The 26,511-nt window shown below is 38.9% G+C and overlaps 1 protein-coding gene across 1 annotated transcript in view; it reads right to left on the bottom strand.

Annotated features, from left to right (window-relative positions):
- The window catches only part of prkci (protein kinase C, iota), a 45,379-nt gene extending 23,147 nt beyond the window's left edge, over positions 1–22,232 (bottom strand). Inside the window, exons 1-7 of the mRNA XM_004555347.5 lie at positions 21,878–22,232; positions 8,062–8,183; positions 5,294–5,383; positions 3,008–3,058; positions 1,652–1,737; positions 965–1,102; positions 821–875 (exon numbers count right to left, since the gene is read on the bottom strand). Of these exons, the coding sequence (XP_004555404.1) occupies positions 821–875; positions 965–1,102; positions 1,652–1,737; positions 3,008–3,058; positions 5,294–5,383; positions 8,062–8,183; positions 21,878–21,960 (625 nt within the window). The 5' untranslated portion in view covers positions 21,961–22,232. The remainder of the gene's footprint in view (positions 1–820; positions 876–964; positions 1,103–1,651; positions 1,738–3,007; positions 3,059–5,293; positions 5,384–8,061; positions 8,184–21,877) is intronic.
- Between the last annotated feature and the right edge of the window lie 4,279 nt (positions 22,233–26,511).

Raw genomic sequence — 26,511 nt, 5'->3', positions numbered from 1 at the left:
AAAACCAAACTGACTTCCCCTCGTGCTAATTTGCACACAGGCTTAATCCAAAACTGACTCTGTGTACATCTTTCATGACGCAGAGCGGAAAGACATTTTTGGGATGCTTCTGAAATGCCCTGCAGTGCTTCTGGTGGATTACAAGTGCTGTCTTAGGGTGTGTTGCTGCACCCACTGGAATACAAGGTGCTCTTACGGGACCACTGAACTGTGGTAAAAATAATAATTACTTTAAATCTAGTGAGTGTTAAGATTATTTATCACATACCTCAAATTCTGAAACAACAGGCATTTACTGTTTGGTAGTGTGCTTCAAACCTAGTCTCTACCTGAGCTAATACAGCCTGTGCGTGGGTGCATGTTCGTGCATGTGTGTGTTCGGGTGGTTGGGGGTGGTACTGCTTTAAAAAAAAAAAAAAAAATCTAAAGAAAAATTGTTTTATCTCAGCAGTCTTATTTTCAAAATTACTGCAAGTCGCAGCTGGAGCCGAAATTAAATTTCGGTTAATTGCAGAGCCCTACCATTGATGCATTAAATTAACATGATCACATTATAACATTTATAGTTTCATATTGCATCTCCACTCATAACCGAGTTGGGTGGATAGTGCTACTCTAACAGGCGCAACCTAACATAACCCAACTTAACCTGCCCAATGCCCAGCGGTGATGCCGTCAGTCATCGGTGATAACGCACGAACGCACTGTGGAGCCGTCTTACATAACTGAGCCTCTGAGGCTAATTTCACAGACTATATTATGTAAATTAACAGAGAAAACTGTGCTTTAAAACTTTAAATGATTTAAATGTGTGTGTTACCTGGTTGTTCATGTGGGTCTAGCTGACTCGGCTGTGTGCTGGGCATCATTGGATCCTACAGAATAACATCCATCATTAAAGTACAATCAGCACAGAGACAAACGTTCAGTGTGTATTTGATTAATTGATGGTAACAGATCTCACATGGATCATCGGTCTGCCGCACTCTACTGTCGCCAGTTTATGGCACTTCTTGTGAACCAGCAGCTTGCAGTTGATGCATTTGTAGCCTTGTCTTCCCAGACCCCAGATTCGGTCTGTACAGATGGCGCAGTGGGCTCGCTGCTCGGGTGGGCGAGAGGAGCAAAAATCATTATCATAATCAAGTACACAGAATAATCCAAAGAGTGGCACAGAGACAACAATGACTTCTGAAACATGAACGAGTCTGCTCGTCTAGAATCAACCCCCTTACTACTTTAAAATCACTGAGGTTTAAAACTTCCATTAAGCCACTGCAATATTTAGACACTAATGTACAAAACAGAAGGGAAATAAAGGATGTATCAAAAAGAATGACACAATTACATGGAAGATTGCAGTAATTTTAAAATACATGGTTGTGCTCAATGTGCCCCCCTCTGGACACTCGGCACACGTCCATATGATAGTCCAACCCGTCCCATACGTTTGCAAGCATGTCTGGAGTCACTGCTGTTGTTATGCTACCTACCAGCAACCACATGAAAGCTCCTCTAAACAGTATGTATTTCGATTGTTACTGGTGAACTGCTGTTGAATTAAAGCACGTTAGATGATCAAAAACAAAAAAAAAAACACTTAAAAATACGCATAGCAGTGCAGAGAACTACACAATTCATTACGTCTCACCCTGTTGAAGCGTTTGGCCTGAAAGGCGTGACCGCTGGCATAGTAAAGCTTTCTCCAGCGTCGAGCTCCACGGCGATATATCGACTCTGTGGAGGGAGGGGAGAAAAAAAAGCATCCAGCTTCACACGTGTGATCGGACAAAAATGTAAACTTTCTAAATTCACAACCATATTTGAAACACCACCATCACAACACTTTCTGCAACGTTTTGTGGATTTTCTGTGTAATCTTGTTTGTTGAAAAGTGCTAAAACTGTTTGAGTTAAAGTTTATAAATGTGGTTCGATACTCTCTCTTTGATTTTTAAAAAGGTAAAAACATTGAATTCATTTCTTGCATGTCAAGTCAAAGCTGTGAATCAATTGGCATCTCTTATGACTTTTAACCATCAATGTGTCTTTACTGGCTCTCCTGCATGAAATAAACTTCAGTGAATTTGAACCACATTATTCAGTGTGATTATTCCACTTCTTCACTCTGGAAAAAAGTGGCAGAGCCTCATTATGGCACGTTCTGCGGTAGGACTACACCTATGAGAGGAACATGTAGTCTGTCATGTCTCTTGGTGATGAAAAGGAAGGATTTTATGAGTGTATAATCACCTAATCTCACACAGTGACCATGGTAACAGACAAAAATATCATGTAGTGTGAGCCTGACACTGTCTCACAGCTTCATAGGCAGCCATTGAATCACATTGTTTGTAATGGAGGTGGATGTTTTTCTAAATTATAGAAAAACAGAGTGGCTCTGTGGTGTAGCAGTTAACCCATTTGCCTTACATGCAAAGCAGACTGGAAGGAGACACAAACCCAGCCTTAGAGGTCATAAGCTTTCTCCTTGTGCTGAGCCCAAGCTTGTATATATCGGAGGGTTATGGCATCCGGTATAAAATCTAAATCAAACCACCACAGGGATCATTCTGCTTTGGCTGAAAGTATCTTCATACAGTAAGGACATCCCATCTCCTGCACGCATGTATTGCTTTTAATTTTCAGTTATGTAACTGTTGTGCTGTATTTTCACTTGGATAAACCTACAGGCCTTTCACTGTACACCGAGGTTACTCAAACATGACTTCCTGTCCTCAGGAGACAATTTGTGCACACATCATATTCAAATGATAATTTATTTTCTGCAACTGTACTTCGTTTCTATGCTTTTACAAACTTCTGTTTCTCTGCACAGACTCGTTAAGCGTCCTTACTTGGACCCAGACATTGAACAGTCTCCATTACACCACTGTGCCGTTTTAAGGTTTCCTTGGTGTGTGATAGATTTGAAATACAAGTTAAATGCAGGATTGTTCAGCTGCTAAAAATGAGGTAAAAATAAAGAAAGAAAAGGTTCAACTCACTGTCTTCTCCCGGACAAGGCATGCCAGGTTTCTCTGGTATACAGGGGAACACTGGAAAGAAAAAGGATGACTAACTTTAGACAGTCTTAAAGTCAGACATTTCTATCATTGTCACGGTGAACCTGTAGCAAAAGGAAAACTTCTTTTCAGGTGTGTATGATGTGTATTTGTGTATGATACTACACAAACTGGGAAAAGACAATTTTTATCAAAGTCGACAGCAGAGACCGCTCGAGTTAGACTGGGGGCAGCGTGAGTCAGAGACGAGGCGTGGGCTACAGCCAAAGAGCTCGTTAACAAGCAGACCTGGTGGCCCCTCACGAAGCCCTCAGTTCCTCTCCTAAACATCCCCCTTCATGTCTCACTCATCCTCTTTCAGTCATCACACTTGAATCTGCTGCACTCTTGACCCGCCACCTCTGATTATATTAAATCTTTACATTATCCACAGCCCCAGGTTTTATACTGAAACACACACAGCCTGCCAATCAAATCTACCCACATATACAACCATCGCCCCTCAGCCTGGACTCATGAGGTTGTGTCTATGTCAAACAGATTAAGCTTAGACGGTAAACTAGCTGCGGGGCCCATAAACAGTCGTCAGCAGCAGAAGTAATGCTGTTTCACAGTTCAGCGGCACATTAAACATATGTTTGGATGCCTTTTTGTTGTATGCATTATTTAGCCATCTGTGATCAGACATAAGCAGAAATGTACATGATTACTGATGCATAAAAAGCAAAAAGAAAAGAAAGAAAGAAAGAAAACTACAAGCCACCGGACAGATGTTTAGGTTTACTTTTTGTTATGTTGGTTTTAAGCATTGCAGTTGCACTAGTAAATTTAATTAACATTATCACTTTACTGTCAAACACTGTCTGCAGTCAGGCATGCTCTGCTGGACAAACTATATGATTTCTTTTTCTTTATTATGTGCTGCAAAAAATAATAGTTCTCATAGAAATGTGTTGTAGCCATGACTACAGCCTGTTTGATATGGGATTTTTATTGCAGACACATAGATTTTTTCCTCAGAGATGCACTAAACAGATTTTTCTAACATTTGTTACGTGTTGTTATTTAAAAGTCCTTAAAATAGAAAATAGGATCATACACTTTAAAATTAATGTTATTTTATTATCACAACAAGTCATCGATTACTCATTTACGCTCCACCCAACTCTGCTTGCATGCTGGTTGTTTCCAACAGGGAAGGTGGAGATCGCAAACTACACAACATCAATACTCATAACATGGTTGACGGCCGTTTCTTCTGTCTCATTTTTACCTTTTACTTTAATTTTCCTTTTACTGGTTGTTACAAATGCCAATCTATCAGCAAATAGATCACATCGGCCGATGTGGTGGGTGGCTGGCTCTTCGAAGATCACCCCACCCAGCTCGAAAATAGGAAAGAATCTCAAACTCCAACACTGAAAATTAACAAATAATGAACACTGCTGCTTGTCAGAAGATGTTTGCAAGGCTTTTTTGTAAAAACGTGGGAGGTTTCTGTGAATTCATATCCAAAGACAACATAACTTGATATGGACCGGATAGTGTGTACTAGATCTTTGGCAAACGAATATTACACAGTAACTTATTGTGCAAAATCACTTTGTCAGTGTCTTTCACGTCCCATGGTCTATTTTGATGTTTTTATATCTAAATCGTTAAAAACTCTGAAATGCTAAAAAGGAAAAAAAAATGATATTGCTTGCAGATAAGTGAGTAAAGCAAGGAAATGTTTTTCATTCTGACAAGAAAAAAATCTAAATATATTAGGATCTATTATTGCAGTGAACACAGGCTCACAATAAAAAAAGGTAATTCTGTTCTAATTCTGTTGTCTTGTGCCTAAAGTGCTTGTAATTATAAACTAAAAACAACATTAAGGACTGACGCTTTTCACTCTGTAAAAGCAGGAGAGCCTGATTATGAAGGAGGACATTAACTACTAATAAGTCAAACTGTGGCAGTCTGTGTTGGTACTGGCTGTCAGCCACGATCCAGGCCTGAGGGCTGTTCTACTGTAGCTTAATGACCAGAAATGGAACAAACAGTAATGCTGCCAGTTTGGCTTGTTATAAAAAAGCCCAACAGGGAGGTGAGTAGACCACTGGGAAAGCAAAGAGTCAACAATAACAGGCTTTTCTTAGAGTTATTACAGAACTGGTCTGAATTAACATATTTCTAACAGCAGCATACAGGAACACGCGCTGAAAGTGTAGATGTAGCCGAAAAAAGAGAAAAAAAGGACTTGTGAAAAGCAGAAAGGCTCACCATGGATAATGAGCTCCGAGTCTTTGTTGAGTTCATAGAGACGCAGAGCTTCCTCCAGTTCCAGTTGCGACGATACAGTGCAGGGGTCACCTAGCAGCGGAGGAGAGACCAGATGTCATTCACCACATTTACATGAACACAAGAAACCAAAGTTACTGGGAGTAATCACACGTGGGAGGACAATAGAATATTTTTACTTCCTTTGCAGTAAAACTACTTGCAGAAAGAAAAACAACATTTATTAAGTTTCAATGAGCTTCCTCTTTAGAAAGAAAGAAAAATAAAAATTATGGTGTAGAGTACATAATGTACACCTTTTTTTCCTATGTTTCTAGAATAGATACTAGCAATAGAGATTAGAAACACACAGACACATAAAGCCAATCTCAATCTCCCAAGCCATCAAAAAGGTTTTTGTAGATTTTGCACATTTAAGTGGATTTCTTTTTCTAATTTTACAAAATAACCCTGCTATAGTCTGGCAGGGAGTAAATCTGGTGTTTTATTAAGAGACAAAAATGTTTATGAAGGGGCAAAAATTAGCACATTTGTCTCATCACAATGATCTTGTTTTAATAATTAGTGGAAGCCAAAATTGTTACTGGAATTTAATTAGTTAATAGGTGTGTCTGAACGCCCCCTCTCCTTTGTTCTTTCAAAAATATCAGCATTTCATTTTCTAGATGCAAATATTAAAGCCTGCTTAGAAATATAAAAAGGAAACCACGGCATTTAAGATGTGGCCGTAGGAAAATCCACAAAGTGGATGCTAATTTTTTTACATAGAACAACAAGGGAAGCAGCTGCAAAGGACAATTAAGAGGTAGGTAAACTGTATTTCCAGTAAACGGTGCAAAAGGCTGTAAGAGTTAAAGGTGAACGAAACAGCGGGGCAGTTTGACATTTAAAATACAAAAAAATTCACTCTAATCGTAGGTGTGATACAAAACGCAACACATGAACTTTTAAGTAAACACTGAAAGTGTGTGGGTGTGAGCAGACGTCGATGATGCCATTTCGAACATTTTTATTTTTAATTGTACATGCCTATTTGTGCAGTGATCAATAATTAAAATGCCACTCAAACACAGATCTAATTACTTCCTCATCATTTACAGGAAAAGTCCAGGGTCACTCGTGAGGAGGCTGGGCAAGGCGACGCTCAATTCTGCTCTTACCGCTCGACCCGACCGATCACCATAAAAAATTTTTTTTTTTTTTTTTTAAATGCTGATAGTATAAATAGCACAGGAATGGAAACTATGACACATTGTGCAAATTTAAAATGATACAAACTGCTGGAGGTGGATGTTGAATTAGTGGGTGGACTGCAGCAACTATTGTGTCAAAGGTAAACGTGACAGTCTGGTTTAATCAGTACAGACAAAGTTTTGGTTTCAGGAAGAGGACAGAAGTTACGCTTTGTTTATCAGGTTTATTATGGGGTTGTTGTTTTTTTAATGGGTTCATCAGGTTTATCATGTTTCCTGAAAATTTCAACTAATCTGGGCTTTAAAACATAGTGAAGAATTTTCTGCTTTTCAAGTTCATGGACAAAAAGGTGACGTATTAAAATGCTTTGTGATATTGAAAGATTTAATTGTTTAAGCTTATTCAAGCATGTCTTGTACAGTGTATGTAAGGAGCGCCCTTGATATTTATGGCTGCAATTAAAATATTTTCATTACTGCTTCACTGGATTGACAAATGAGTCATTTGTTATAAACACAATTTCCCAAAGCCCAAAATGATTTATTCAGGTTGCTGGCTCTCAACTCTTTATCTCAAGATCAGCCTACTGGTTTAAGTGTAATTGTTAAGAAGCCATTTTTGTGTTTACAAGAAAAGCCACCTACATACAGAAGTCACCTTAACTTCTGAAGCCCACTAGGAGCAACCCTTGGCGTTCTTTTCTGAACTGAGACATTTTTATCATATTTCAGGTAGGTCTGGGTGATATATCCAATATACACGATGTATCGCAAGTTTTTCACGTACAATGGTGAAAAAGACTATCGTAACCATTGAGTATAAAGTGCCATGGCCATATTAAACTTTCTGAAAGTAATTCACTGAGTTTTGAAATTAAGGGTACAAGGGAAGGTTGTTAGATGTCGTTTTTATGGATTAAAGACTTAAACTAATTCAGTACTATATTTTGTTTATAGGAAAACTGAGTGTCCGAAGTGGAGTATTTTTAAAAACACACATCAGCAGCAGGCAGACATACAGACAAACTCCAGGTCTATTCTGTAATTATAGCGACGATGACCTGAGTTCATGGTGTGCACTTTGGGGCAGGAGGAGAGACAGCAAGCACAGAGTACGTAGTAACAACATCAAGCAGCTTTTCTGCCTCGCACAGACTAATGACTCCAGCGACTTTACGTGGGTGGCTATCAGTGGGAGCTGATCTGAGTCTAATGAGTTTGAGCAGGCCGACCTTCTCCTGAGTGGAATGATCTGATGGTTCCATCTCCATCTTTCCTATGACACAATGACTTCTGCCAAATAACCCGCTGACAAAGGACTGAATCAGCCTGCATACATCTGGACTGACAAGACGTATGCAATGGTAATGGAATGCAGTGGTAATGACATATGTGCTGATGTGAGCCTGCGCTCATCATATGCTGCCAAATTCAACCCGTGGCTCCTAAATCATATTTCTATAATGGTTGTTTTTCCATAAGTTAATTTGTGAAAAAGCCCCAGCTTTGATGGCTGTTCACCTTAAGGTGGAGGCAGCAGTCTGATTAGAAACGTACCTTCCTCATCAATCCACTTCATCGTGAAGAGCTGGTCGTTGTCCATGGAGCACATGTCCTTCACCTCCCCATACAAGCCTTCGTACGAGATGGACGGTTCAAAATGTGTGATCATGATGTCCCTGCAGGAAAGAAAAACAAGTATATTATTTAACTTGAAACAATCAGACATACTGGATCAATACCAACCACAGAGTCAATATTTGACTTTCCTGCCACTCTAACATTTTCTATTAGACGCATTCACAGCCAATAAAAGTCATTCAACTAGATTAATTTCAGTATTAACTATTTAGACCAAGGCCAAATAAATAAAAACAAATACAGCTACAGCATATCACTTTTAGGGGTGTGATGTGACCATCATACATTGGTTTCTGAAGTCCTATACTGAAACCCCAAGACTGGCATCTCCATATCTACTATCCTCATCTTTTGAAAGTGGCTGCGACCAACAAAGGGCAGAGCTGACTGTACTGCACTCTCAGTAGTTAATGTCTTTGATAGTCAATGAGTATGTCCTGGATAATCATCTCTGATGCTTAGAATAAAAATTTACACCATAAAATATCAGGAACATATTTAGAGAAGTGAAGCTTTCAAGTTCTTTTTGCAATTATAGCTATCGCCCCCTGGTGGTCATCAAAAAGAATGCAGGTCTAAGGTACTTCTCAGATGCCTTCAAATTTCAGACCCAGAAGTTGGGCCCATATTTTATACAGCCGAGAACCTCTGGAGTTAAAAGCGAATAAAGAAAATGATAAGCCAAAAGCTGTAGTACTTCTAAAGGCCATATGAGGGTGATTCCAAATGTGAGCCAATCACCATAGACTCACATGTTAAAATGCCTAAACTTACAGTATTAGAAAGCATGTCTACAGCCTACACGACATCTGCCCCCTTCATAAAACTATAACTCATCCATCTGGATACTAAATATATCTGGAAAACAATGTATGATTTGATGTAGAGAATCATTACGTTGCTACTTTGTACAGACAGTGATGCTGAAAACATGCAATGTAATCTTATCTATATCAATCCATAACCAGCACAGTACACTGTTCTGCACTGTTCTGTATTGTTTAAGAAACAAGTTTCATAAGCAGAGAGGAAAAAAAGTTGTGGGTGCAAACCGAGTGCAGACACTATTTATTGCTTATTATATGTCATTATATACCTCTTGTTAATTTCCACAAACATACAAATGGCCTCCTTAGTCAACAAATCTGAATGACTAGCGTTTCAAATCTGAATATCAGTACATGCATAGATCCATTCTCTGCAACATGGATACAATATTATGATCCACTTCACAGACATCAAATATTGTTACTAAGGCTGCTGAAGAAAATGTATTGTTATTATTACATAATCTGCTGATTACTGTTTGTACAAACTTTTCAGTCCTTTAAATATCACAATGCAGAACAAAAAATGTCTATCATAAACTCCCCAAGGTTCAAGATGACATTTTGTCTGGCCAGTAATCTAAAATACAGTAATACTCAATTGAAATGTAAGAAACCCTGAAAGATTTGAGAGTGTGAAAGGAGAAAAGTTTGACATTTTTATTTAATAACTGGCTAATCAAATGATAAGTGATTGTATCAGCACTAGTCATTACTCATAAAGATTTGTTAAACACTCTACTCCTCCAATCTGTCCCCCGCTCTCGCTTATGTCGTCAAACAAAAACTCTGGAGAATGTCAGACTTATGATGGGGAGAAAAGAGGTGAGAGAGCACTTTTTTTTTTCTTTTTTCTTTTTAAACACTGTGAGTCACAGTCTGTCACATTTGTGTGTGCATTCATCTGTACAGCATGACTGTGGGTGTGAGAAAGAGCAAAAACAAGAGCGAGAAAGCCTGCCATGGACTGAGCGAGACAGCTGCACACTCAAACAAAATGGCACAGCTGATAGTGGCTGTTCTTGGACCGTGACCGCTGTGGTTTAGGGCTCACTGTCCACCACTGCAGTCCCTTTATGGAAAAGCAGGGAAGCTCAGTCAAGAACAAATATAACTTCTGACAATGCTAGACCTCACTGATCAAACCTTCATCTCATGTATGATGCTAATTTGGCCTTTAATGTACTGGGAACCTGTCCAGAGAGTAACTCTGCTTCTTGCTTCCAGCTCTCCTGTAACCCTGGAAGGATGGACAGACGATTTGGGCTTCTAATGATTATGAAAACAATATAAATAGCATAAAACAATTATTCTTTTGCATTTTTGGCTACAAAGCTCTTGTTTTTTTTTGCACCCTCTTTCATATACATAGATGAGTTTCCACGCCTCTCTTAAAGCTCAAACATCTCCAGACATCTCAAGGAGGCTTAAAACATCCATCTAGATCACTCGATATGACTGCCACCCCATAGCTGCCCCGGCACACAGGTTCATCATCTGTTGTTCATCATTGCAACACTAAAAATCCCTGAAAAGCAAAAATATTTTGCCATTGCTGAACACCAGCTTTGTTTTTGTTTTTTTGTAGTTTTATGAGCCCCATCTAGTTAGGGGTAAAGGGGGAGTTACCCTAAAAAGTAGGCAGAAACAGATAGATGCAAAGATAAGATTTTTTTAAATGGGTGACAAATTAAAAACAAACCAATTAGCACAAAAAAGTAAACTGGAAAATGTCCTTACAGGATTAGTCACAATGTAAGAGAGGAGAGAGGGGAAACGACTCAGGGGCAAAGCACTATACACATGGTATAGGACGGCCTTTTCCCACTTCCTTTAAATGAATTTGTTAGACAAAAGACTGTCCCGTTATTTGCACAAGTGTCACCACTAGAGGGGACTGTGTGGTCCCATTCAGGCACATCACATTTGGAAAATTAGTCATTAAAGGGATGTAGGTGTTGGATGGTTGTTTAGATTTTTCTACCTGCTTAAATGAACAATTTGGCTAAAATGCAGGATTTTACTCTTTAACACTGCATGGTGTTGTACCTGTTAAATTTAAAAAAAACATAAGAACTGCTGAGCAGTTATCCCCATGGAAGCAGTCAGCACTCCACTCATAATTTCATGTTAGCGCCAGGATAGACGTTACCTGCTGTCTGTGTTTACTACACAATAAGATGGGGGTAGAGATGTAAAACACAAGCTTTTACAGGTCTGCAGGCGACAAGAGATCTGATCTCAGGCAGCTACTGGAGCAGGATCAGGAATAAGAGAGAAGAGGGAATGGGCAAAAACAAGGAAAAAGGTAGTGATGTGTAAATGCACTCCCCACCTCCAGCCGGGGACAAAGCCCTCTTACTCCCTTTACAGCCTTCATCCCAGCTGGTTCCAGATTTTCATCAACTTGAAAGCATTTTATCACAATTATAAAATCCCAGTCTTTTAAAGGCAGCTACTACACAAGTTCAAGGACGGACTGAGGTGTGTGGGGTCAATGCAGGTTCAGTCCTCAAAAGGGAACAAACATAATTAATACCAATAAGCTGGTGAAAGACATTAACAGGAGGATCTGAAATGATTCGTCAGCGCACAGCTTCCGCACAGCAGGTATTAAACTGTCTGCGAAACCACACATCAAGAATGAATAAAGCAATAATATGCTGACGTCAAGAGACAGTCTGATGCCTTCTTCTCCTTCCCTTCCGCTCTCTATTTTCTCACCCTCTTCCTCCATCCTGCTGGTGTTAATCATTACCAGTGAGAGGAGGGGGAGGAGAAAAAGACTGGAAACAGCACTCCTCAAGTCTGATCTCTCCTCCAGGACCAGCATGGCAGCTCCACTTCCTACTAAAACCCTGATAACATCAAAGGTTCAAGAGTATATGAACACACACACGCACTACAATTCCAACACCATGACTGTACATGATCCAAGCGCCGTTTTGATGCCAGCGAGTGACTAACTGAGTCACGTGTGACTGGAGGGTGAGCTGAGGGTGTTCATTAAATACTGTGCGGCTATGCTGTAGTTAAAGTTTAGCCAAATCTCCAGTGTTTCAAACAACTTCCTCATTAACACAGATACGAGCTCAGCTAAAGACTGCAGCTGATACAGGAAAGAAGTAGAACACAGTGATCAAAAATAGACTCACTGGCCACCTCATTAGGTACACCTGTTTCAATGATTGTTAATATGAATAACTAATCAGCCAGTCACATGGACTGCATCTAGACATGCCACTGAAGTTCAAACTGAGTATTAGAATGGGAAAGAAAGGTGTTTAAGCAACGCTGAATGTGGCATGGTTGTTCAGTTCAAGTCTTTCAGAAACCTACTGAAATCTACTGGGGTATTCCCAAACAACCATCTCCAGGGTTTGTCAAGAATAATCTCAGAAACAAACTATCCATTGAGCAGCAGTTGTCTTGGTGAAAATGTATTGTTGATGATAGAGGCGGATCACCACACTGCTTATAGGCTATAAGAAAGGCAACAGAAACAACTCAAGTAACTGACATTCAGATATGTCTTCTGCAACGAAGGTATGCAAAAGAGCATCTCTTAATGCACAACATGTCAAATCTCAAAGAAGATTGGCTTTAGCAGCAGAAGACCACATCATGTGCCACTCCTATCAGCTAAAAACAGGAAACTGAGGATGAAATTCAAAGAATCACCAAAATTTGACAACAGAAAAACAGAGTCTGGTGACTCTCAAAACAACATGAAAACAGGGATCCAGCTTGCCTTTTATCAATGGTTCAGATGGTGGTGTAATGGTGTGGAGGATATTTTTTTGGCACACTTTGGGCATTGCTTAATAGCCCTTTGCCACTAGTACCTAGTCGGATCAGCTCGGAACAGTTCGACTCAGTTTTTAGGGGTTTCCATTATGTGGTAGTACCTGGCCAGGGTTCCAAGTGATCTGAGACTATTCAAAAATGTGATTTCAAGAGAGTACATGCCACCAATTGGCTAGTCAGTGGCATAACTCAAAGAGTCATGTGAATCAAATCCACCATGTTTTAAACCTGGCATTAAGAGAAATGGCTACTCTAAAGCCATTTAGAGTAGCCATTTCTAAAAAAAAAAAAATTTAAGCATTAAAAAAACAAACAAAAACAAAAACCCACACAGCAGTCCCCAAGTCTGACAAAACGCCACTCAACGGGCACCAGGTATACCGTCGCCTTGATGTCCTCCATTATTGTGGCATTCATGCCGCATACAAATGATATCACAGGACTTTCCGCCGTGTGCTACAACAAATCCACACACATTAGGTTCTATGACCGAAACAGAGTTGAGTGAAGCCGCATTGAGTCGAGACAAGTAGGTACTAGTGGGAAAGGACTATTTGACACCACAGTCTACCTGAGTATTATTGCTGATCATGTCCATCCCCAGTGTACCCATCTTCTGAAGCCACTTCCGCAGACACAATACACAAAACAAACAAATTTCCCTTGCACGTGTTATGTGTAGTTATTTATGAGTCCCTAACAAGATAACATGACAGCCTAAGAATAATCGTGCTTCATAGTCACAGCAACTCTTGGATTACTTGACTTCAATCAGCACAACTCTGCTCCGCTGGTTGTTGTGTTTGTTGCGTTCCAAACGTGTTGCCAAGAGTGAAGTTGCAGAGTGGCCTTTGGTGGATAATGTAACACTCAATCAACACTCATAACATGATTGAAGGATGTTTCTCCTGTCTTTTCTTATTAACCATCATTTTTCAGTCATTATAAATGCCAATACCAATATATCATGTTTCTGTTACTTGTTTTTAATGTAAAAACAAGTCCTGCTAGAAATACTTTTTTTCCGTTTCAAAGGTTTTTATTTTAAAGATGCAGGAAAACCCTGTTACTTCTCACATTACAGAATTCTTTGTTTTAAAAATATGATGCAACAAATTAAAAAGACCTCACCTTGGATTCTCAGAGTTTAGACATTTCCAACATTTAAGGTAATTTCTCACATAAACAGTTAAATATCAGTTAAATAATGAACTAAAGAAAACCAAAAGACTTGTGGATAAGGAACATGACTGTTATTGAATGGTTTCTCTTTTTTAATCTCACCAGGACTGAAAGTAAGGAAGCACAAAGGTAATGTGTTTTCACACTTGACACAATGAGCCAAGATGACACTTACAATCACTCAATTCACAAGACTGTCGACAGAAAATTTACAGCATTTTTTTTGAAAATCTATTAAACACTTTTGGTCATTTTCCCTTTTTGTCCTCATTAAGTCTAACTTTAATTGAAAAACTATTGATTGTTCCAAACCAATAATGACTGTGCTGAACTTAATTGAAAGAGGTTGTTTTTCAAGGCCACCAAGCAGGCAGCTGTTTGATGACTGACGTGCTGCTTCTTTTGATTAGGATTCTTCACTTGTAAGTAATTCAGCAAATTCATAACAGAAACCTTCACATGTTAACTAACAGTTTTAAGTTTTAACTTTGCTGTGGAGTTAACTGCATTAGTAATTTTCCCATCTGTCCTGATGTCAGAGCAAAGCACTACAAGAAGATTAAAAGCTAAAACTGGTCAGTTAGGTACATTATTACTTTTTATGTGTAACATAAATAAAGAAACCTATGATGGTTTCAGTTTAGTTTCCACAATTTAAAATATTCAGTTTTGTCTTTATTAGTTTAATTATTGTAATACAGGTGGCATTTTTCAAGAATGACATTTCAGATGTCCAGAACAGATATTACACTACAAACATTTCACTTTGTGGAGACAGATGACTAAGTAACATAAAAGACACGCCAGAGTGATAAAATAAAACACCAAAGCCCCCTCAGGCTTTTCAGTTTGACCATACTGACAAAGGATTAAAAATAAAGCAGTTTTACTTTTACTTTTTATTACTACTATTGCTTCCACAGAGGAGGTAGTGTTTTTAGTAGTGTTTGCGTGTTTCACTCTGTCTGTGGGGTGTAGAGTAGGGTCTAGGGCTGCCACAAACGATTATTTTGATAGTCGACTAGTCACCGATTATTTTTGCGATTAGTCGACTAATCAGATCATCATCCATTGGACGTACAGCTTACAGCTTATTGCACCAGCAGCATCTGGTCTTATATAACTATCATTAGCTTACAGCTTGAAGTGTTTGTGCTAACTAAAAATAAAGACAAGATGGTAGTTTATTAATTTTTAATGAAATTTGCAGATTGTTTCGGTGAAGTTTAATAAACTCCTTGCTTTCTAAAATATAACAGGACACCGGAGTATATTCTCCAGCGTCTCACACTTCTGATAATCAGCTGTCTGCTTGACAGTTTTAGCTGTGCAAAAACTATAACTTTAATCTCAGCCAAACCGATTTACTCAGGAACAAATAAAATACTAAAGAAAGCCAAACTAACATTTTTAAGTTATCTAAGTGACTTATATATATGTTTAACCTGACTAGCGAAAGACGGCGGTGGGTTTGAAAACGATTTGCCGGGAGTCCGGTGTTCTCACGGCTCTAGTTAGCCTTGCCCCCGCCTAGCTAACGAGCTAGTGGGTAACAGACGTCTCCGAAAACGTCGGAGCGCTTTTGAAAATATGTGGTGTCCTGATAAACTGAGCAGATATTTGAGGTTTACACAGCTACATTCTCGCCTGAAAATATGTTAAACGTTTATTTTGTGACCCAGAAAGAATAATAAGAGTAAAGTTAAAACTAACTAGCTGCCGCCATTGTCGACAACTGCGCTGGGCTGCGCTATGAATTCTGGGACACAGCTTCTTCTTCTTCGGGGTTTAACGGCAGCTGGCATCCTTGTACATGCAGTGCTGCCATCTTCTGTTTCAGTCCGTTATTACACTCTTAAATCCTACTACTCATTCCTGCGTCCTTTGTGATCTTACAAAGCTTCAAACGATGCGTCGACTATTAAATTAGTCGTCGACGATTTTAATAGTCGACATAATCGTGACTAGTCGACTAATCGTGGCAGCCCTAGTAGGGTCATGTTAACAATCCATTAAAATTTAGCTTACATCTAGTCTTCAACGTCAACTTAATGATTTATTGGACGAAAAGTGACAAAAAGCCTTATAACTATGATTCTCATGAGTGTGGTGTTCATCATCAACATATAGCACGTACTGTAAAAAGATTTACAGATTTGACCTCTGACCTCTCTTTAAGGTCAACAGTGATCTGAAGGCCAAAGTGATAATAATGCTATATAGATTTTTTTTTTTTTTTTTTTTTAAATCTACATACCTAACTGCCATTGTTTCTATTGACAACATACAGCCACAAAGGGAATGGTATATGGGGATTCTAATTGTTATGTTACTTTGGACCTCTGACCTCTTCAAGAGAAACTCAGTTCAAGTTTTCATCAATTGTATTTTATCTTTAAAACTAAGCTTAGAATTACTGCTTTTGTTTGTATTGGCAATTAGCAAATTATATTGTTATATGGGATTCTAAATATCACACAATTAGTCACATTTGACTTCCGATATCACTGATCGCTGACTAATTTCACATCTGACTTTATTCAAATTGTCCCAAAATGTGGCATTTTTACTACACCCCAAATTTCTTAAGTTTAAAAAGAACAAAAAACAAGAATATATACAAAAAAATACAATGCCATTCCCTTAAAATTAAATACTGCCCAATGAGTGAGCTGCCTTGGCAGAGTAATTCTCATTTATTTATTTTAGTTCTGTTAGCACAACACGTTTCAGCTGCAGTTTTGTTTTTTTATTTTTATTTAAGTTAAGTAAAATGGAGTCTCACACCATTTCAATCTTTAGTTTAGTTTCAGTTAATTATAATAACCACACTGCTGTTCTTGTGGTTTGTTTGTGCACTGTGTGAGACTAAAACAAAAGACACTCTGTAGTTTCCACTTCTCTGAGTGATTTTACACATAAAAACGGCCACAGCACACCCTTTTGCCAAATTACACCCTTTTTTCGTGGGTGTAAAAATATTCTGATACCTGCCAAACAGGTTTTGTTCAATGAATGGGCAAAATAAAAATGCATAGACTTCTGTTATGTCTGGCATTTCAGACTCTTTTCCTTAAGTATATGCTAATTTATCATGTTTACGGGAATAGTGGCTCTTCAAAGACCCCACCCCATTAACAGACATTAGAGAGTAGGTCAGTCTGGTTCAAAACATTTACTCCATTTGTGTGAAATACATGTTACGAGACAAATAACACAGTAAAGAAGTAAAGTAGAAATTTAGTGACCCGTCTCAAAAAGAAGCTGTGCTATAGGATTCCTTCGAGTGGTGGAAGATTTGTGTTATGAGCAACTAGGAGCTCGTCGCTCGTGAGGAACAAGGAGGAAACAGCATTCCACACGAGTCTGGCATTCCTGTGCCCTGTTCTACGGCACGGCTAAATTAAGGGAGGAGGAGGAGGAGGAGGAGGAGGGGGTGATAGCTGTGATTAGGACTGCAGTCCCAACTGCCCAGCATGAAGTTATTCATCACTGATGAGCGATCAAGCATGGAGGAGGGTCGAGGAGAAGGGTCCTATGAGGGCTGCCACAGACCCTAGAACCATTCATCTCACACTCGGCGCTACCACATCCAAGTTTACATGACCCACATACACTCGCACAGCAAAGCTTTTCATGAAAACACAGACAGATGCTAATCTCCAACATAAAGCTCACATACGCACTAAAGAAAAGACAGGTCGTGTAATGAAGCCATGCAAAATTTTTACCAAAACAGCCCCCCACCTCCAAAACAAACAAATAATTCCCTGATTCCTCCCAGTCAGGTCTGGCCTTTGCTGGTGTTGACCGCAGGATGCTGTGGTCTCCAGGCAACATAGCTCACCTGCAGAGCTAAACAGGGAGTGTCACTCTGTGCAATAAAACAACAGCAGCCAAACACACTCCTGCTGATCTCAGAGACAAGATTACGCTTAACACCTATATGCAACACATGAGCCATAGCTACACACAACATAGACCTTACAATGCAGGAATCGCACACATTTATCTGAGAATCAGATACAGTGGAGGAGCATTCTGGTAGATAGATGGGCATTTAGGTGGGTGGCTCGGCAGTTGAGTTCTTGAGGGGCTTTCAGACCAAAAATAACGAGAAAAGGGAAGAACTGCTTGCCATATTTTTAACAAAGCCGGGCCTTCGAGCAGGGATGCAGATGGCAGAGTCTTTGACAAAGAAGAGCAAATCCTTTCAAAAGAGGAAAATAACTCCACTGCTCCATCAGGCCTGTGTAATCCTAGTTTCCTGCCAAACAACATGCCTTACACAGGAATCCTGAAGTTAATCTGGCACACAGGAAACCTTGTGTTAGTTTGTGTCGGCAAATCTGCACAAACAATTTTCCTGGAAAAATAGTGCAGTGAATTAAAAAAAACTGAGGTTTTTGTTAAGAAGACAAGCTAAAACTATACAAGGTTTAAACATTTTAAGCTATGGGTTATCTTTTTTCTTACAGAAAGGCAAGCAAAAATAATGTTAAATTTGTGCTTCAATACACAACCAAGATAAGCTGAATCATAAAAACAAGAGCAAAGAGGAAAACATCAGATGGCTGCCCTCCAAACCCAGCACAAACAAGAAAAAAAAAAAATCTAGAGAAAAAAAAAAAAAAGAAATAGACAAGCACTAGGTTAAAAGCTAAAAACACAGAAAAATCTCCTGCCAAGTCACGTTTTAAAGAGGTCCATTACCACACTAAGGACCACTTTTAATTATTTATAGCGATATAAATACACTGTTTTGTTAGAATTTGTAAACCGTTTCTGCATAATTTATGCATTTTTAGTGCTTTCTTTATCTATAGCTTTCAAACATTTAAAGTGTTTTAATAAGGTGTTTACCTGTGCCGTGGCATTTAAAGCCTACTGAAAAGATGGAAAGCCATCTTTCCATAGTCAGCCCTCGCATTCTTCTGCAGGTACACTGAGATGTTCTTGAATCAGCTGAGAGAAACTCCAGAATGTAATGGGCCACATCAAATAGGACATCCCCAAACCATCTCACCTGAAAGGCAACTATTTTTAACTCCTGTTGAAGGTACCTTCAACAGTAGGAACTTTAGCTTATTTTTACAGCAACTAGACCTGTTATGCTATGTTATGTTATGCTGGGGAATCCTGGGTTCATGATTTATCTTGGTCTACACCACACATGCACATATCCCCCTGTTAGGAGTCACTTTTCCCCGGATATCTCCATACTCAATTGTGTATGTCTTTTTGTCTGACTCTTCTATCATACGGGAGAGCAGTAAAAAAAACCCTCTAAAACAAGTGCCCACTCATCCAGCTGAGCCCCTGGGACCCTCTGCCACCGTAAGAAACAGACTATAAAATAAAAGCATCGCCATCAGTTGCTGGTCATACGGTCAGTGCGTTTGCAGCCCGAATGAGAGCAAAATAAAGACGCGTTGGTGACTGCTACAGGCTGACACCAATCTGCTGCTGGCACTGACTGACAGCAAACATGCAAACAGTGAAGAAAAGACCCAGAAAACACCCCACACTAAGAGCAGATAAGAGAGTAAGCTCATTGATAAAGTCACGGAGGTGGGCGTTTTATAGCATATGACTTCAGATATAATGATTTTAGCACCGGATATGGAATTAATCTGTGAAATCAGCTGTTGTAGTGTTTGAACAACCTGCTAAGTCTTAACGCTTTTATGTCACATGAAAGAGGCTCTTGTTTTCAAGCAGCCACACTGCCACCGTCTATTTTCATTTCGGATTAATTAGCTGCAATCGGTTCAGTCAGAATTAATGGAATTGTGTCAGTACCAATGTCACGAATTTACGGGAAAATGCAAGTCACAATGCCCAAAACCCAAGAGGGTGATCTGAAGTTAAAAAAACAAAATAAAATCAGTGCCTCCCACCTCACTCCCTCAGAAGAAGCTGTTCTTTTGATTCTCTTTAAACAATAATGTGAACATATTAAATGACATCATTTAAAATTTTATCTTCATATTATGAAAATTTTCCAAGTTACATGGTGTTTAAGTCCACAGGGGAAAATGTTGAAAATTTATGCTCTACAAAAAGCTCCATTCCCCATCTCTGGTCTTTTGTCACAGGAAGTATTGCCGTTCTCAAAGTCCATATGTCACACTGTGCGATGATTCATACAATAAGGTGTATAAAGATGTGTTGTTGTGGCCTTATAAAAACAGTCGGTAAACAGCTTCGACATGACACTACTGCCTAATCTACTATATTGATTTGGTGCATTACTAGCTCTAACATCTTTCAGTCTTAACTTCTGCAGCGAAAGAAAACAACTCAGATGGCATCCTGGCTTAATGCATCCCGATAGCAGAATCATGAGACCATTACACTGCAATCTCTCTTTGGCAGCATAGCTGAGATTCCTCAGCCGTCGCGTCAGAAATATTTCACATGCCTCTCTCTGCGAGATGCCACCCAATAATCAACACACATCACAGAGGTACTGAGGTGTGTCACACGGGTATGGCTGAGATGACTTGCACTACACGCTTTTCAAGTCTTGACTGATCTCTAATCTCTTGACTCCATCAAACAGAGGCAAAGTATAATTGAAACAACCGAGTAATCAATTATTTCTATCATGACAATCAACTGTGAAACGAAATGCTTATTTAGCATGACAGAAACTCAAAGACAATGCCGTCCACCTGGATATGTCATACATTAATGGACAATACATATATGTCTATTGTTCAGGTCTTGTGCTGAAGTCTGTTTGCTAACTGACTTGGTTTAGGCTTTCCTTTATGTAAATATTAGATTATCCGGGGTTTTCCTCTATAGAAAACACGTTGGCGCCTATCAGAGAGCTTCTGACATTCCACAAAGGAAAATCACAGAAACTGTGATAAGAATACGTTCAAACAGCATCTTTGCACTAAGCTTAAAATTGATTTTTGTTCAGCAAGTGGCCACAAATAGAAACAAAATGCTGGAAAGTTCAATAACACAGTCTCTTTACCCCTTTTTGAGCCAGGCAAAACCCTGATATTACAGTTCTGGCTACAGTGTGAACATCAAAAGTTGATAAACTGCTCCTAAACTAGTCAGAAACATTTATGATGGTTGCTGCTGTTTTTGAGGAAGCAGAATTGTAAACCAAAAGATTTCCCACTGCCAGCTCATGTGTCCTTTACTGTATGTGACACAGTTATAACCTGATTACAGCTTGATAATTTTTTGAAACAAAATAAAAAACAAATCTTTAGATTTAATTACTTTTATTTATAATGAGCTCATCATATCTGCATATAAAAGTGGTACATGGTTTCGTTGTTGTAACTAATATCACGTAAGTACTGGATAACAGAGGCTGAAAATAATAGGTCTACATTACATTGTCTAACTGAAAAGGCATGAACATCACTACTTAATTTGGATTTTCAAAGCTCCTCAGTTATTGTGAAAGCTCAACAATTATTAGGATTTCCTGCTATCACATTGTGCCTCCCGAAGTGACACAAAAGCGGTATTTTAGGACATGTTGTGCTGCCAGAGATAGGACAAAATAAATGTAAAGACGATCAATAACAAGACGCCAAATCCTTATCAACTTAGATAGCAACTGTTAGCCCGCTGCTGAGAGACTAGCTCCAAAGCTTTCATGCTGAGACAGATTTAACTAATTTAAACCACATGACAATTTCGCCGTGTAGCTGAAAAATTTCTCAGATACCACCGAGACTGACTTTTCGCAGGCGGAGCGCCTGGACAGTGTCACCTGTCCGCCTGCCCAAGTTTACCGAAACCCGGTGGTTCCCAACATTAGCCAGCCGTTAGCTGACTGAGCTAGTGTTAGCCAGCTTACTAGCCGTCTTTCCAACTGGTGCTAGTAAGTTATTCCCAATTGGATATATTAAATACTAAAATACATGGTTATTTCTTACCCTTTGTAGTAAGCTTTCACCCGGACTTGGTGGGAATTCTCGCCGGGGTGGGACATGGTGCTATCCCGCAACGTCGGCATCATAAGCTCAGCCGTGGACAGTCCGACTCAACGATATCGTCCTTCCTATCTACCTTGTTTCCTACTTTGGCCCGGTACCACGCCCTAAACTGTTAATCTTTACGGTCCGTCGACAAACCAAATGAATAACGAAGCAAGTGATGCCAAAAGCTGAGTATTTGCCCTTCTTTAGACAAACAAAAATAACAGGTAAAGTATAGAAAAACTTGCGGGGTCCGTCAAACAACTCCCCACTGCAAAGGCCTAACCACGGGCCAGTCCATTATCGGAATGTAACAGGGGCAGTGTACAACTTGGTATATTCGTTCCATCCTGAATTGTGTCTTGTTAAAACACAAAAACACACAATTTCACATTGATTTATTATTTATCGAGTATAACAAACCAGTGGGATACTGTCAAAAACTCTGAAACGTCAAATATAACTTTTGGCATCACTGGCCTGTACCAACTCAGGCCTTTTATGTAGGTAAGTGCTGCATTCGTGTTCAAACATTTAAGCTCGGAAAGGAAAGACCCTCGAGACATGTCGCGCATTCAAGCGCATTGGTTTGGAAAGAACAACAAAATTGACCGGTGACAAAAACATGTACTAAAAAAAGATAAAAATCTAATTTTAGAAACGAGTTAGCTGCTGTGATAAAAGGAAGGGGTGGGGGTTAAAATAACGTGAAATGCTTTGTCTTCTTTTAAATATAGAATATTCTTTTTAATTCAACTTAGATGTTTACTATATTTACAAACAGACTGAGTACAATTATTGGGGGGATGGTTGGGTTTTGGTTTGGTTTTTTGTATTTTCTTTCAAAGTTGTTCCTCATAATCTACGTATAAGGGCATGTATGAGGTATGCAGTGTGACAGATGAGTTCAAGGTTAGGGTTGTCAAGATCCGGTTCATGCGCCCCTCCTGGGGCGGAGTTCTGGATTTCTCGCTCCTCAGCCAGTAGGACCACCTGGCTGTGCCTCATCAGACCTGTGCATTTCCCCAGAGTTCTAGACAAGTCTTCTATTGTCTGAATTCCTTTTTGTGTGAAATAAGTCTTTATGAAAAAAGTTTAGGACGGTCTCTCTTGGTTTTGCTTTTGAGTTCACTAGTTTTGCTCGCCTATCAGGCCTGACAAGGCCTGCATCAGGGATTAGGTTGATGCTGATGACAGGTTGATGGTAGTTTCTGTGAAATGTGTTTGTGATCTGTAGTGAGAGTAGGGAGCAGGTGGAAGAGAGCTTGGAGAGGTGGAGGTATGTTCTGGAGAGCAGAGGAACATCGAGTGTCAGGGTTGATTTGTGACAGAAGGAAGGGTTTGCAATGTGAACGAGAGAACTGCTATGATGTCTGGTTTGAAGATTGTAGCACTGACAAAGACAGGATGCAGAGATGAAGATTTTAAGCTTTTCACTGGGAGTGACAGGACTAGAAAGGAGTACATCAGAGGGACGGCTCAGGTCGAGCAGTCTGGAGACAAAGTCAAAGAGCTAAGGCTGAGATGGTTTGTGGATGTGCAGAAGAATAGTGGATATTTTTATTTTATTTTATTTTATTTTATTTTTTTGTTTCACACATGGTACAGCAGTAATGCATTCCCATACACAACCTTCCTTTCAATTAAAGTAACACTGTTTCCATGCATGAAAAGGAGCAGGAAGAAGAATAAATTCTTATTGATACCTGCCCCCTATCTGTGATAATACAAGTAGGCAACCAAAATTACACTATGACAATTTTCTGCACATAATAAAACAAAACAAAGCAAACAGAACAATATACTCAACAATGAGCAATACCACTAAAAATCAAACTAAAAGGATCATTTTTCTGCAATTAAATTCTATTCTTTTCAACTTCTTCATATCGGTTTATCATTTTATTCTTGTAGCAGATTTTAAATTGAGAAACATTTATACAACACTTAAGATGATCACTGAGAGAATTCCAGTTTCTTATGCCTATGACTGTTGGACACATTTGCCTTTGTGTGGTTCAAGCAAAGCGGTGCTTAAAATAAAACTTCCTTCTGCTGTCCCCATTTTCTGAACACAATACAAATAAACTTTGTAACTTAAGAGGTAGTGTTTTATTTTTCGCCCTAAACATAATAGTTAAAGTCTGTAATTTCACTATGTCTCCTAGTTTTAACAATTTCGATTTTATAAACAAATTATTAGTGTGTTCTCTATATTTAACATTATGCATAATTCGAAGCGCTCTCTTCTGTAATAAGTATAATGGTTTCATATTAGTCACATATGTATTCCCCCATACTTCAACACAATAGCTCAGATAGGGTAGAAACAATGAAAAATATAATATTCTCATTGTCTTGTAATCTAATATATATCTAACATTACCCAGGATATAAATACTTTTAGCCAACTTTTTTTTAACATGTTCAATATGTGATTTCCATGTTAACTTGTCATCCACTATTACACCCAGAAAACGGAATTCTGTCACTCTTTCAATTAATACTCCCTCTATAGATAATACTATCTCTTCCTCCTTTACACAGTTTCCGAATATCATAAACTTAGTTTTTTCCAAATTCAGTGAAAACTCATTTACATCAAACCATTTTTTAATTTTTTTCATTTCAATAACCATAATTTTAGCCAATTCTTTCAAGTTCTCTCTGGAACAATAACAATTTGTATCGTCTGCAAACAAAACAAAATTCAACCTTTTTGACACATCGCAAATGTCATTTATATATAAATTAAAAAGTTTTGGTCCTAAAACAGAACCTTGAGGGACCCCACATTCTATTTTCATTCTATCAGATGAATTGCCTAAACACTGCACATACTGAAACCTATTATCTAAATAGCTGCTTAACCAGTTCAATACTATTCCTCTCACACCATAAGTTCTTAACTTAGAAATCAAGATGGAGTGTTGCAGAGTGTCAAAAGCTTTTCTTAAATCAATGAATACCCCTATAGTATATTTATTATGATGTGTTGCTGATGAAATGTCTTCAATCCTGCTTTAATGCTATTGCTGTTGATCTGTTCCGTCGAAATCCGTACTGACTTTCGCTTAGCAGTTGATGTTTTTCAATGAAACTATCAAATCTTTGTGCAAAGAGGTTTTCAAGCACTTTAGAAAACTGTGATAGCAATGATACTGGTCTATAATTATTAAAACTATGTCTGTCTCCCGATTTATAAAGAGAAATATTGGACAAAGGATGCTGAATATGTGGAGCTGTCAGGCAGGAGGAAACGAGGAAGCACACAGATATGGATGTGGTGAAGGAGTAGCTGTAGCTCAAAACATGTGCCAGCTGATGGACGCTCAGTCGTTTTTTCAGACAAAAGACAAAAACAGAAGATAAAAATCTTTAAATCTTATGCGGATAAAGCAAAAAAGGAGACGTAGGCTATGACAAGATTATAATATAAGAGCTAACTTGAGCTTTTCTATAATCTTGTTAGCAAACATGAAATCAGCATAAAGTTTCGCATCATTTTTGTCTCTCCTGAGTTTGAGATATAGTCACCGTACGAGAGCCGGCCGTGACCAAATCTAATCACAGTAAAATAAACTTTATTCTGACGCAAAATATCACATTTTTAGGTGTTTAAGTGTTAAGTGTTTAAATTTCGTGTCTCCTCCCAACACAGTATTACGGGACTCGTCACCATAGCAACCGTGTAAAACGGAGCTTTAAAAGGATACTTATTTTAACCCAAACCACCCTCTGCTTGTAACAAAGTGAACTTGATTTTATTTTAAATATCCTAACCATAACAAAGTAATCTTTAATAAATACAGATAAAGTTTGGGAAAAACCGTGACGTCTCTATGTGAGCCACGATTTGCACCAACCTCCGAGTGTGTGTGTCATTATTAGTAGTATGCTCCTTTCACGCACGTGGTACACATCAGTAGGCCTACATATGTAGACTGGAGGTCGGGTTCACGAACTCCCTGAAACTGAGCTTTGGATTTCTTAAAAAAGCTGGGATGATTAGCTTGTTCAGTTAAATGGAGTTCCGGGATGATTTTGGGTCCTGGGAGAGGGTCAGTCATTACAGGAAATGAAGCTACTTTGACAAAGATGACAGGACTGAAGAATACGGATGATGGGACTCCACAATTTGTTTTTAATTCAGTTCCGTTTTATTCATATAGCGCCAATTCACAATAACAGTCGCCTCAAGGGGCTTTAAAGACCCCAAGAGACAGATGACCGCCTAGTAAGCACTTGGCGACAGTGGGAAGGAAAACCTCCATTCTTACCAGGAAGAAACCTCCTGCAAAACGTGAAGAAGCCTCTTGGGTGAGAGGCGAAACACCTTTGCGAACCCAAAAAAGTCCAGTTGCCTCCTTTCTTATTTTCAAGCTTTCAAAAGCTCAATGACTTTTGCAGGATCGAAAAATGGACCAGGAACAAGCGAGAGCTGCCATTTTTGCTCCTCTTTGATCCTGGGGGTTTGAAATTGGCCATGTCCTCTGTCAGGAGATTTAGTCATAGTTTGTTTTGTTGTTGTTTTATGTTTACCCCTCAAACTTCAAACGTTTCACTTCACCCTGTCTGAAAAACTGAACTAA

This window comes from Maylandia zebra, linkage group LG18 (genome assembly GCF_041146795.1).
Source record: "Maylandia zebra isolate NMK-2024a linkage group LG18, Mzebra_GT3a, whole genome shotgun sequence".
Lineage (NCBI taxonomy): Eukaryota > Metazoa > Chordata > Actinopteri > Cichliformes > Cichlidae > Maylandia > Maylandia zebra.
Note: the sequence above shows the minus strand (reverse complement) of the source record. Positions and strands in the feature narration are given on the sequence as shown.